The 13,489-nt window shown below is 43.1% G+C and overlaps 1 protein-coding gene across 1 annotated transcript in view; it reads right to left on the reverse strand.

Annotated features, from left to right (window-relative positions):
- Nucleotides 1–13,489, reverse strand: part of LOC308280541 (FERM, ARHGEF and pleckstrin domain-containing protein 1-like) — an 81,491-nt gene that overhangs the window by 67,670 nt on the left and 332 nt on the right. Inside the window, exon 2 of the mRNA XM_080720861.1 lies at nucleotides 7,255–7,470. Coding sequence (XP_080576987.1) covers nucleotides 7,255–7,428 — 174 coding nt within the window. The 5' untranslated portion in view covers nucleotides 7,429–7,470. The remainder of the gene's footprint in view (nucleotides 1–7,254; nucleotides 7,471–13,489) is intronic.

The following is a 13,489-nucleotide window of genomic DNA, read 5'->3' on the forward strand; positions in this document are numbered from 1 at the left end:
GTGTCACAATAGGTTTTAAGTAGTAATATGTAACTAGACCTTACCCGTTCGAATATATGTGCTGCAAAATATGTGCAGAGTGTGGGTTATGGGGAAAGTAACTGTAACTGCATGGTGCGTGCGTGAGAATATGTGGGAGCATCATAATGTAAGGAGCAGCCCATGGAGGAGTGTATATTTATGATGAATACAAATAATTTAACAGCAAAATTAGGTGAATAGAAGTATAAGGATGTATTTGCTCCACATAATTTTTCTATACCCGTTGGAAGATGAGACACGCATCACCCGTTGCATGCGTGACCCATGCAGAGAGAGAGAGAGAGAGAGAAAGAGAGAGAGAGAGAGAGAGAGAGAGAGAGAGAGAGAGAGAGAGAGAGAGAGAGAGAGACAGACAGCAACATTCCTAACTGAGAGAGAGGTGTGTGTGGGCCATGGGGCTACAGCTCCCATGGCCTGGAGGAACCCCTGACAACAGGCTGTAGAGCCTAGAGTGTAGAGTGAAGAAACGCTAATAAATAGCTAGAATTTGGGAAAAATGAAATTCGGGCTCTGTCACCGTGTGTATAATGCTAATGGCCAATGCCATGTTAAATTTGAGATCAGTCGCTGAAGCGAGTGAATAGATAATGCATTTTGTGACTGACCTACTGACTGACTGACTGACTGACTGACTGCTATCCCTAATTATAGTATGGATAAACCTAATAAGAGGGCAAAAAAAACTGTTTCAATATACAATATACCGCAATACAGACTTTGCTTTTGTCCAGCTTTGAACAAAATCTTTGAACAAAATCTTTTGAACAAAGTCTTTGAACAAAATCTGGCATCTCATTTCAACACCATCAGGAGTTCATTTGGAGTTGCAGTACATCCCAAGTACATTTGTTGTTCTGTTACTAATTAATACATATTTCACTGCTTTTCTTTTAGGCTACACTACAGCGCAATTCCAGTTTCCCACTTTCCCTAAATGTCAAATTGCACGAGTCCATGGGGAAGCAATATACTATACTGTATGATTGCCAATCATATTATTATTGGCGCCGATAGGTAATGTCACCCAACAGCTGGGCAAATGAGGAAGCGACAGATTGTGGTTAATAGCTGCGTCTTGCGTCACTGGCGCTGTAGGAAAAACAATCAGACTCCCGCCGACCGGCACGCTGGTACAACGATTGCGTCCAGTGTAATAATTCATGGGAATACTCATAATGTGCACGGACCCACAATGCCGAGAGCGCCGTTGTGGTGTGCCGAGTGTGCGATTATGACCATCCAGGCCCTTCATTCCTTTTCATTTCGTCTCTTTACACATGTATCATGTCGCCCCCAAAGAGCATAACAACACAGAGGCTCATCCATCCAAATGTCAACTCTTCCCCAGCCTGAGGAGTTAGCATGTGGGCGTCATTTATCAAAGGCTTTATGTCCACTCGGGACCACTGCACGATGAACTGCGGAGCAACTGACTGGGATTTCTGTCAGACTGAATGGTAAACCCTGCGCAGTGATCCTATCACTCTATCATGTACACAGCTCCATTCACCACCCACCCATAGGGCTGTCACAATTATTACATAATCGTCAAATATGTCAGTAATTTCTTTGTATATATTAGGTTATGTGTCATATCTACAGTATGTAGACTTAAAAACCAAAAAGCCAAACAGAAATGTAATTGTCAACGACGAAAACACAATTAAATCGTTAATTGCAATTATTTGAGTGACAATTAATCGTCATGTAAAATGTCATAATCGTAACAGCCTTACCCACCCCCCCCCCCCCCCCCACATACACACAGAGTTCTATAAGCGCCCCCCACCCTGCCTGCTGTCATCCAGTGTTCTCCAAGGCTTTCCACGTCCAGCCACAAACATCGCAGTCAATCTCTAGAGGAAAGACATAACCGTATACATCGCAGGATGGTCTGTGAAGGGGATTAGGGTCAAACAAACTCACTAAGACGGACGCTGAGAGAGAGAGAGAGAGAGGAGATATACGTGTTAAGTATGTGCTCAGCCGACGTGATTTATCTGTCACGGGAGAGTTGTGGAAAGATGCTAAGAGGAATCTTCCGCTTTCCAGGAAATCACAGGGAGCTCAACGTTAGCCCGGCCTATTCATATGGAATTCATGTCAACATCTGGTCGTCATGTAATTGATTAATTAACCATTTCAACATTCCCCTAATCGAACATCTGGTAAACAATAGACGATTTACAAGCTCTCAACATGCAACATGTTGTGAGACTGTATCCGCTATTTTCTGCGAAGAGATCTGGTGTAGAGGGAAAAAAGTAGCAAACCTAACATAGAGCCCTGGTGGACTCCAGTCAATAGGTTTAAGGGGTTAAGCCCTAACCTCTGTATTTTGTGAAATACATTTGCAGAGAATAAAGTGATGTTTTTAGCCTGTCTGTCTGTCAGTGGGTTGGTTTGTCTGTCTCTCCAGCCAATACTTTAGTCTCAACTAACATTAAAAAAAAATTGCCATAGACATTTAGTGCACCTTCATGAACTCAGATACTATGAAAACAAACCTCCACCGGCTGTCAGTCAGTCCCTCTGTCAGTCCCTCCGTCTGTCCGTCACATCACGTCACACTTTTGGCCCTACTCTTATCTCCGGCACCGTTGCCCCTATCCATGCCAATCTTTGCACACACACTCCTTGGCTGGCAAACCACAAACTCCGGCCCCGATTTCTCACATGCCCCCTTTTCTAGCACCACCATGAGGTTGCTTTTTGCAGACATGCGACCAACATGCGACCTGACGGTCGCTTATCTCCGATTTGACAGTCTTACTGGTATTATGAAGGGATATTAGTCTTCCACAATTGTGATTTATGTAACAAATAGGTGAGATGACAGATTCAAGGTCTAACGGAGGAGGAGGCGATAGGGGTCTGATGATTTGGTCCAGCCATGGACACACGTGGGTGTGGAGGGAGACCGTCGACAAGCACGCCAGTGCACATTCATAAAAACCCACAAGAGGAAATTTACCATTAATGTGTTTTTGGCATTGAACATATGAATAAAAACATAATTTTTCCTTTTAAGCTTCGTAAAATAAAAACATGCACAGGGCAGATATGACAAATAAGTTGAATATACAAAGACATTACTGACATTAAAATAGCAGAAAAAGCTATTTACAACTTAGATTTTTGGTCTGCTATTTCTTTATACTTGAAAATGTATGAACATTTTTAAACATGGAAACGATTATGATTGTCTCAAATAATTGTAATAGTCATGAGGTGGGCAAACTTCACCTGACATCACACTGTGCATGTATGTACCGTAGGAACTGCACCCGAAGTCACGCTGCGTGCACAAACCACACCTGTTCCTATAAACCTGTCTAGCGCTTAGTTAGAAAAGGGGAAGTGGCGTTGGACAACACGTCTATTGTCTGACAGGAGTCTGTTTCATTTTGGATCTGTAAGGCAGGGAAGGGTTTCTCTGTAAGGTGTGACCTCAAACATTGGATTTAGGAGATTATTACTGGTTAATAGGCTCCTGGTTGAAAAGCTACAACCTGCAAATGATTAGGCTAATATTTTAGTACTATCAGCAGTGAATTTAAATCTACGTGGACTTTTTAATTCGCAGATTTCTAGACATTTTGGTGCAGATATACTTGGTGGTGTAGGCGTTGTACGTTTGTGACGTCTGTCCTTATAGATTCAAGTCACAGGCTCTGTCTGCTGATTAACTCTAAGAGATGACCTCTGTAGATAGGCCAGTCTGGATGTGTGTGTAATGATAGGGAATAGCATTTTAAGATTTTCAGTCCGCGCACATGCACACGCGCGCACACACACACACACACACACACACACACACACACACACACAGCTGTCAAACTGTCCACACAGTCAGCGAACCACTGCCTAGTACCAAATACAACATTAGGGGCGGCTGTGGCTCAGGAAGTAGAGTGGGGTGGCCAATGATCCGTGGGTCGGCGGTTCACATCCCAGCTACTCCTGTCTACATGTCGAAGTGTTCTTGGGCAAGACACTGAACCCTGCGTTGCCTCCAATGGTGTTAGCTTGTCAGTTGCCACCATTGGTGTGTGAATGTGGGAAGTGAGGACGCTGGCGTTGACTGTTCGCCGCTTCACCTCCCAATGTATGAATGAATGGACCATTGTAAGCGCTTTGAGTTCGCAACTTGCTTAGAAAAGCGCTATAAAAATGCAATTCATTATTATTATTATAACATTGGTCAAATGTCAAATTGTCCACCCACTGACTAGTGCCACATACAGCCTTGGTATTTTTACCACTGCCAATTACTGCTAGCCCCACTGGCACACACTGTCTGCCGTCTTGAATTTCACATTATAATCACTCCACATTTCACTGTACAATACAGCGTTTGGTGTTTCAAACACATGACAGCACTTACTGAGCCTGAACCCAAATGTATTTTTGTATCAACCTGATGCCTGACCAAATTAGGGCACGGCAATATATCAAATTCTCTAATATGGTAGATATTTCAGTGGACAGTATAATTGAAACATACATTATACAGTAGATACGGCTTAAATATACAGCTTTTCATTGTATATTTGAACAATAAGAAGGGAAAATAATTCACAATGGCATGGTTTCTCTTTGGAATCCCTATTTTGGGCATGTCATTATAGGTGAGGATTTCTGGAAATAAGAGACGCATTGAGATTTTGGAAGATTTTGCCGTTAAGTAGTTAAAACATGACCGTACCAGTGTCAATATTGAATTGTTTATTCACCGCTTCGGCAGTGTATCAGACCATCTTCCCATTAATAACGCAATAACTTTTTAAACTTTGTGTTTGTTTACATATTATTCAAGTTATTAAAGTCTAAAGTTACACTAGTCTATGTCGGTCAAACATACAGTAATTGCATAGCTTATAAGTCATGTACATTTTATTTAGTTTGTAAAACAATCTTATTTCCATTAAGATTGAAATGAGATTAAAATGTAACTTTGACAAAAGATAGCCATGCAACAAAGTTCACCACATTACCTATCTCATGCAAGATTGAAGTTCCCGCAAGTAGATTTTAATATTATCAAATGAATGGATTCCAGTGGCTTCAACAAAAATCCACAAACCACAGAATGCTTTGGAAAATGTTCAGCAGTAACGTCAAGTACACCGTGAGTTATAGTCAATGGGTTCAACATGCCAGACCACGGGTATGGTCCTTTAACCTGAGGTATTCAAGTCTGAAGTCGCTGCCTAAATATGAAGCTAACATTCATTCATTCATACTTCATCGAATGACAACAACGATATATTATCAATGTGACCTTTTTAGGTGACAGTCGACAAAAGAATGATTAAGCTAATAAGCTTTATAGGAAGTTCAGAGGAAAGGTAGATATAGAGATAGGCCTAGAGATGCGCTGAATAGCTACGTTTGGTCTGTAAACAGTATATCATTTTGAAGTTTGACGCTCTAGAAAAACCAAACAGCCAGTGTGTTTTACAACTGTACCAGACCTCATGTTCTCAACACGGGATCTTGTGATGCCCAGGGGTCCTTGAGGGGGTTCCAAAGGGGGAAAAAATAGATCCTTTAGGGGTCTCGTCTGTTACTCTGAAAGAGTACAAATGGAACGAAAATGTTGGATACTTGTGGGCCTGTACACATTTTATACGTCCTCTAGGATTTTACTATGTAGTTTGGGATCCCAGAGATAAAATGGTATCAAATGGCTGGGGGTCCGTGGCTGATCATAATCCATAGCAAACTGGCGGGTCTTTGAAATTAAAAAGCCAGAGAATCACTGTTCTAGACAGTACACACCATGTCACTGGGGTTTTACTGGGGTGAACGGCGACAGGAAGTCATGTAGATGCTGGGAAAAATGTGCGCTCATACACAAACACACACTAAATCTTATAAAAACACACCCACGTGTGTGCAAGCGCTTGAAGGCAAACATGTGTGTGTGTATATACTCGCACACACCCTCTCATTAAATGTCGGAGTAAATGGTGTCTATGTCTAATAAGGGGAAAAAATACAAACGGCAAGTGGGTCAAAACAGAAGAGGTGAAGGAGAGAGACAGCTACAGAGGGACAATCATGACAGACAGACAGACATGCAGATAGACATGCAGAGAGACAGACACAGACAGAAAGTAATGAATGCAGAGTTTGCAGACTCCTCCTTATTAACATTCCCTCTGGTTACAAAGTTTCTCTGACTGGGTGTGACGTTCCCAGACAGGAAGACAGCCACGCTCCCACATCCTGTGCGTCTCCTGAGAGGCAAAGCCCTTGAGGTGAAAAAGTAAATATTTGGGTGTCCTTCCCCTCACCGCATCTGCACATTACAATACCGCCAGGTTGAAATGGTGTGTTGCTGTCGCAGTCGCACAGACACACACGCACACGCGCACGCACACGCACGCGCACGCACACACACACACACACACACACACACACACACACACACACACACACACACACACACACACGGTTCATTTCTCCCCCACCACACACAGATATAGAGATGTACATGTTGATATATTTATTATACTGTATGTATTGTGTAGTATGCATCAATAGCTTGAATGGATCCCTGAGATTCAAGGGCTATTGCAACTACTGTATGTGTGACCACATAGTGTGGGAATATTGTAATTAAACATTAAATATTGTTCACACAATTTATATTTGAAAAGGGATTGATTGATTGAAGGTGCAGATGTAACAACAGTTGTATAAATTCTGGATGGCTGCCCGAGATGTTGGAAAGCACCATCTCTCTCAGAACAAACAGTACTACTGGGGGAGTTTGCCATCATCTCTCTCCTGAGCTGGTCTCTACTACACTGAGCATGCCATGATTCCATTACAACTCTAGAGAAGAGGTGTCCACAAACAGCGTAGCTCCGAAAAAAGTTCACTTTTCAATAACAAACAAGAACAACAGCCAACAGGTACACAACGTTTCAAGTTACAATATGGCCTTCATTACTTATTTTGTCTTGCACCAACGACTAATGGATGTGCACAAAATACCTCTTTGAAGTCCAATAGAACTCAACTCAATTTCCTTAAAACGTGAATATAAAAATAGAGTACCAGCATACAAGTAAGTTGGGGGTGGCTTATTGTCGGTATCGGCCAGTAACACAGGAGTACAATATGGGGGTCTAGAATAAACACAGGGGTACAATATGGGGGTCTAGCATAAACTACTCATAAACACATATAAACCCTTACCGTTATCTGGAAGACTTCCTGGGTATCATCCAGCATTTGAACCCTGACGGACACCGGTCGCCCGGGGGGCTGGGCGGGGGGCTGCAGGCCGGGCTCCAGGGTGGACACCCCAAAGCTCTCGGGGGCCCCCAGCCTGTGGCCGGCGACAGAGGGCCTGTCAGCAGGCTCCACCATGGTCACGCTGTCTGTCTGGCCTCAGGGACTCTGCCTCAATGTCTGGAGAAGAGAGAGCGATAAGAATGAAGGTCAGGGATTAAACCTCAAGCGCTTGGTGTATAGGTGTGTGTGTGTGCGTGTGTTTCAACTGCAGCCCGTGGTAAAAGAAAATTACAATAAAAAAACAAGGAAGTATAGGGAAGGCCAGTAAACACCACTTCTTCCATCGTGACTAAAATATAAGCTTTTATTTTTAACAATGTTCTTGCTCAGCCCACCACGCACTGACATGTATAACCAGAAATAGTGTAGCGCAGCTGAAGGGAGATATAATCCAGGACTCGTTTCACTGTACCAGGTGCTGACAGGCAGAAACAGCCAATCACGGGCTATGGACCATAGAGGGGAAAAGGGTGACTCCATAATATCGAGGCATATATAAGGGGCACAAGAGGGTCCGTCTATCTGCGTAGCCAATCAGATGGGCATAAACGGGCATATGTCCGAAGGTCTTGAGGATTGGTGGATTAATTGGTGAGCTTCAGATGACATTTCAGCCAACCAGACTATAAATGGGCCAATCTCCATGATTGGTCAAGTTTCACGCAACATCATAATATTTTACTATAAAACGGGCGGATTGTGCGTAAACCTCTAGTTATTTAAAACAGTGGAAATAATCGTGGTTCTTGGAGAGCCCTGGTACTGCTCTTATCCATTAAAGATAACTAGTATTGCTGGTGTTCTATTCTACCAGGACTTCTGGTACTGCTGGTTTTCTATACTACCAGAACCCCTCGTACTGCTGGTTTTGTTTCGTATCAGGATCTCTAGTAGATACTACAGATTTTCTATCGTACCAGGACCTCTAGCAGTAGTCTTGTACCAATGGTTCCCGGACCATGTGGCCCCTAGATCAGGAGCCTAACTATAACAAGTACTGATAAAGTCTGATTTATCTACTGTACAAGCCCCTTGAAAGGTCACCACTTTGTCACAGGAATTTACCTCCAATCCAACCCTTGATGACGAGTGCAGAGGGCTTTGGATAACAGTTTTTATAGTCTTTGGTGTGACTCAGCCAGAGATTGAACTCTGACCTACCAATCTCAGCGTGGACACTCCAACCACAAGGCCACTGAGCTGGTATATTAACATAGTACTGATATATGGCATACTTCTGGTTTCTATCCTACCAGGACCTCTAGCATTGCTGGTTTTCTATCTTGCCAGCATTCAACAGCCGTTCCAGGTCTAACTAGCCGCTGACATCTAGAATGACAAGGACACCAGCAGCCATTGAGAAGCAATGAAAGTGATTTTTCCTGGTAGGACGGAAAACCAGCAGCATATGGGTCCCTGTGGATGAGAGTTTGGGACTGTTAAAATAACATTACGTGTTTTATTTCAACTTTAAGGCTGAAGAATACATGATGTTTAGTGGCTATATTTGTGTTTTGTTAGTTTAATAAATCCGCAAATAAATGTTGTGTTCGTTCAGTCTCGGGTAGTTTGCCTTGTGCAACATAAAACCACAATCCCACAGTTATGCTGTGGTGAATTTGAATTGGTGGGGGCTGGGAGTTTGGGAAACACAGGCAGGTCTGTCGAACTAAGACTTGCATGCCCTGAATGAATATAATTTACATGTCTTAATGTGCATAGCTACACACTTAATCGCGATGAGCATGCAAGTTGCGACCACGTGAGCGTGGGCTGTGTGGCGCGCACGCTTACACTCTTAACATAATGCACACCTTAGTCTGGCTAAAAGCAGGCGGGATTCCCCAGCCGCACCTTCACCATCACTGGAACAGTATGTTTGGACGAACCAGTTCAGACTTGTCTCACTAGGTCATTCATTCATTCCTTCTCCTCTAATTTAGTGCTTTTCTAAAGAGGGTGCTCGTTCTTAATAGTGCCAAGGGACAGTTACATGACGTTCTGTGTTGTAAATTAGCATCTTCACTGTTGTGTTAATAACCATAATAATGCTATTATTATTAGTAATCTCCACACTTCTCTTTCACAACATGCTGACGAAGGCCAGACAATAGGTATGCCTCTCTCTCAGACAGTCTGTGACATCATAGCTGTGGAATGTTTAGGAAGACAGCCACTCAAAGGGGCAATGGGAACCCACTATCAATGCACACACACACACCCCCACCCCCCTTGGGGCCAGACCCAACCGTCCTTTAAAGAATTATCAGGACGATCTACAAATCAATGCTGAAGCTAATAAGTAAGCATCGAGGAGATACCAGATGTGTGAATTGGTCTGTGCCTATTTAAAACCCTGGCAGCTTTGTTTCGTTCAAGCCAGGACACATGAAAGACACTCCTCTCTTTGTCCTCATGTTAGCATGAAAACATATTCCAAATAGCACTGGAAACGGAAGTAACACACACAAACGGAAATGTCAAAGTCCCCTTTCTTATGCAACTTTAACTCTACGATGTTGGACACAGATACTCTATCTATAAACTCTAAACCCTTACGGGTCACTTTTTAAGACTTTCAGAATTAGCCTAAAATGTTCACTCCCAGATTTTGTGTACAGTAAGAGTACACCCAGTCACAGTGAGAACCAATTTAAGTGCAATTTCTTCCCTCCAAAGTCCACTGTTATATTCATGGCTAAAAAAAAGCTCTTCATCAGTTAATAATACAACCAAGACGCAAACTCAGTTTGCCTTGGACTGGCCTCACCTCCCAATAGAAAACAGCAGCCTAACATTATGCTCCTCCAGGCCAAAGAGACCTCAGTTAGAAACTGGATCCAGGCCATGGAAGTAACTCGACAATAAAGAAAGCTGACAATCAGGTTACTCATTATACCTGCGGGAACACGCAATTGTTCCACTCTGTAGGGTCTGCCATTTCCCCTGGCAAGTCTACAAGAGCTCCATTACCTGACTGCGAAACAGCTTGACAGATCAACTAGAATACATAGGTTCATAGATAGGTTTAATAATGTGCACCCTGCATGTACTGTAATGCTCATCATAAATAAGAAGACTTACACTTCTGCTTCAGTCAAGATTTTTCTACCGTGAGATTTACATGCCTCTTCTCCACATTGGAAACTTTCAGAGAGCATGAGGTGGCAAGCAGTTTTTACAGCTTTGCCTAATAATTCACTAACAGTGAGGTGCCAATTACCCTGACAAACACCGCTAATTCGCACTCACTCCCTGCAGGCTGCAGGGGTTGTTTTCTTTGGCTTGTCTGTTGTTTTTCTCTCTCTGGATTACAAACCCACCAGGAACAGCCTAGATTTTCTCTACAGGTCACAGCAAGTCATTTTAAGACTTTTAAAGCCCTTTTTTAAACTAAGAATACAAAAAGCAAAGAAATTGTGGAAAAGTGGTAATATGCTAAAAGTGAGCGTCAAGCACAGAAATACTGAACGTAGTCCATAGAAGCTTTCATAAGGCTGCAACTTTTAGCCACCAACCATAGCCAGACAAGTTGCAACACTTAACCAAAAACTGCTTTGATGTCATCTCTCTGTGATGGAGAAAGATATTCATACAGCCAATTATTGATCAGACCCTGCTTGAACACAGGTATGCTGGGTTTACTAATTTCCCCTTTCTAATCAGGGTAAATGGGTGTGAGAAAATGGGTGCAAAATGTGATTAAAAGAAAAAGAGGGGGGGAAAAACCCTTTAGAGGCACCACAAGTTCCTCCATGGTTTAATTTCCTACTGCCTGAGGGCTGCACAGGGAGTCCAGCGAGGCAGGAATACAGAGTGAGACACTCCAACAGGCACAAAGGAAGCTACTGTTGAACTTGTGCAGCAGTGGACACAACGAGGCCTAATACACAGCTTTCAACTGGGCTTGGCTCGAAAAGTTCCCCAGTGATTGAGAGGGAAACCAGGATGAGGGAATCGGACGGGGTGTGTGCGTGCGCATGTGTCTGTGTAGGCAGCCACATCTATCATTTTCTCCCCACTTTAGCTGTTGCCAATTCCCCCTGTGTACTGCAAGCTCCGTTGCTGCCAACTCCAACATGTTGTCCTGTGGAGGGTGTAGACAACCACATGCCTCCTCTGATACACACATGGAGTCTCCAGGCGCTTCCTTCCACCTGACAATGAGGAATTTTCCCGGGACAGCGTTCCTGTAGTGTAAATGGTTCGGGTTTGGTTGCCCATATCCCAACAAACCAGCCAGCATGGCAGCACGGCCAGGAATTGCACCCGCGTCTTGCTGACAGTGGGCGAATGTTTTAAATCTATGCCAACCTAAACGTTTAAGACTTAACTTAAAAAGCAAAGATCTTCGCAAACAGGTCAGGACAGGCAGTACATGTCTAAGAGAGTAGTAAGAAGCCTTTATATATTTGCTATATATAATTGTATGAAACACAGAAAGAGGCTGAGTGGGACCTTTCTGTGTGGAGTTTGCATATTCTCTGTGTTCATGTGGGTTTCCTCCCACCAAAAGACTTGCATGTTACGGAAGGTACTTGGCCCTGCCACTGCCACTGCCCTTGGCCTAACCACACTGGAGCTTAGAGCTGGAGCTGGTGCCCGGGCTCTGGAGAATGACTGCACCTAATGGTTAGGATGGGTTAAATGCAGAGGACAATTTCCGGGTATGTGTAGATGTACTGTACTTGGTAATAGATTTTTCAAAGCAGAATGAATCACTGTTCCTGCACTGCACTCAGTGAAAGAACAACAAAAAAAGCAGCTAAATCAAACACTCATATATATTTGTAATATTACTATTTGACTGATATACACCCAAATAGCCGGTCTACAGGCTAACAACACGTCAGAAAGTGACACATTGTGCGCTTGAAGATCAACTATTTTTTACATTTGTCACAATAAAATATATTAGAAATGGTTTGCTGCATTTGGGGAGGTTCCTGTCTTTTTCTTTTTTACATCGAAGATCCTCTCATTAACCTGGCCTGATCAATGGTTATGCTCAGTAGCATGTTTATCAAAGTGACACGCCTCGCCATTGACCAAGCTGTTCCATTGCCCTTGAGAGGATGGGTCACTCTCTCTCTCTGTGTGTGTGTGTGTGTGTGTGTGTGTGTGTGTGTGTGTGTGTGTGTGTGTCGTGTGCCTGCAAATGAACAATGGGGTGCAACAGAGTCACACAACCTCTCCTTGCCATTAAACTCGACATATTGATTGAGAAAAGGGAAATTAATTAATGAAGTGGGTCTTGTCCATGGCTGTGGGCGCATTTTCTCCAGGGAACACACAATTCCTGGTTTGGTCAAACAATAAACAGGAGCCTCACAGCTTTTCACAGCAAGTTGAGAGCTCTTAAATAGCCCTGAGGGGAGACTACTTTGAACTAAACAAAATGCATGCACACACATGCACACAGACACACACACAGTCCTGTGAGGCAAAGAGGAATCTTACACGTGCACAAAAACACACACCAACACACAACAGCCTTGACATACAGAAAAGGAGCAGACATAATTATAGACCAGAGGCGACACACACACACACACACACACACACACACACACACACACACACACACACACACACACACACACACACACACACACACACACACACACACACAGTAGGCCAGTTGGCTCAGTTCAAGCCCTTTGAATGTAGGTTAGCACAGTAATCTTTTAGTCCAGGGTGAAGATGTCATTAGGCTATAAGGCAACCTGCTCTCACTGACACATTCATCTGCTGTGTACAACAACACTGAAAATATATGGTGGCAACATTGGTACAAATTATTATAACCACGTCTGAACATGTTACAAGACTGTTACAAGCTTAGCCCAACAAGGACTTTAATTGCCATAACCCTTTGCTTTTTGCAACAATGTATTGTCATGCATAGGCTATATTATCTAGCTTTAGAAGCTTTTTTAATTAATGGACTTTAGTCAAATATACATTCAGTCAACCAGGGAAGGAAAAAAGGGGCGTACTTTGCAAGACATTAAACAAAGTGGCTTCAGGCTATCTTTTGGTAGTGTTAACGCCTGGTCTAGTATTTAATATGTTCATTTGTAGAGAGGTTTGGATGTTTGCAGTGTCGTGTCCTAATGTATGCAGCACTAATCTA

This window comes from Nannobrachium achirus, assembly GCF_963921795.1.
Source record: "Nannobrachium achirus genome assembly, chromosome: 24".
NCBI classification, from domain to species: domain Eukaryota; kingdom Metazoa; phylum Chordata; class Actinopteri; order Myctophiformes; family Myctophidae; genus Nannobrachium; species Nannobrachium achirus.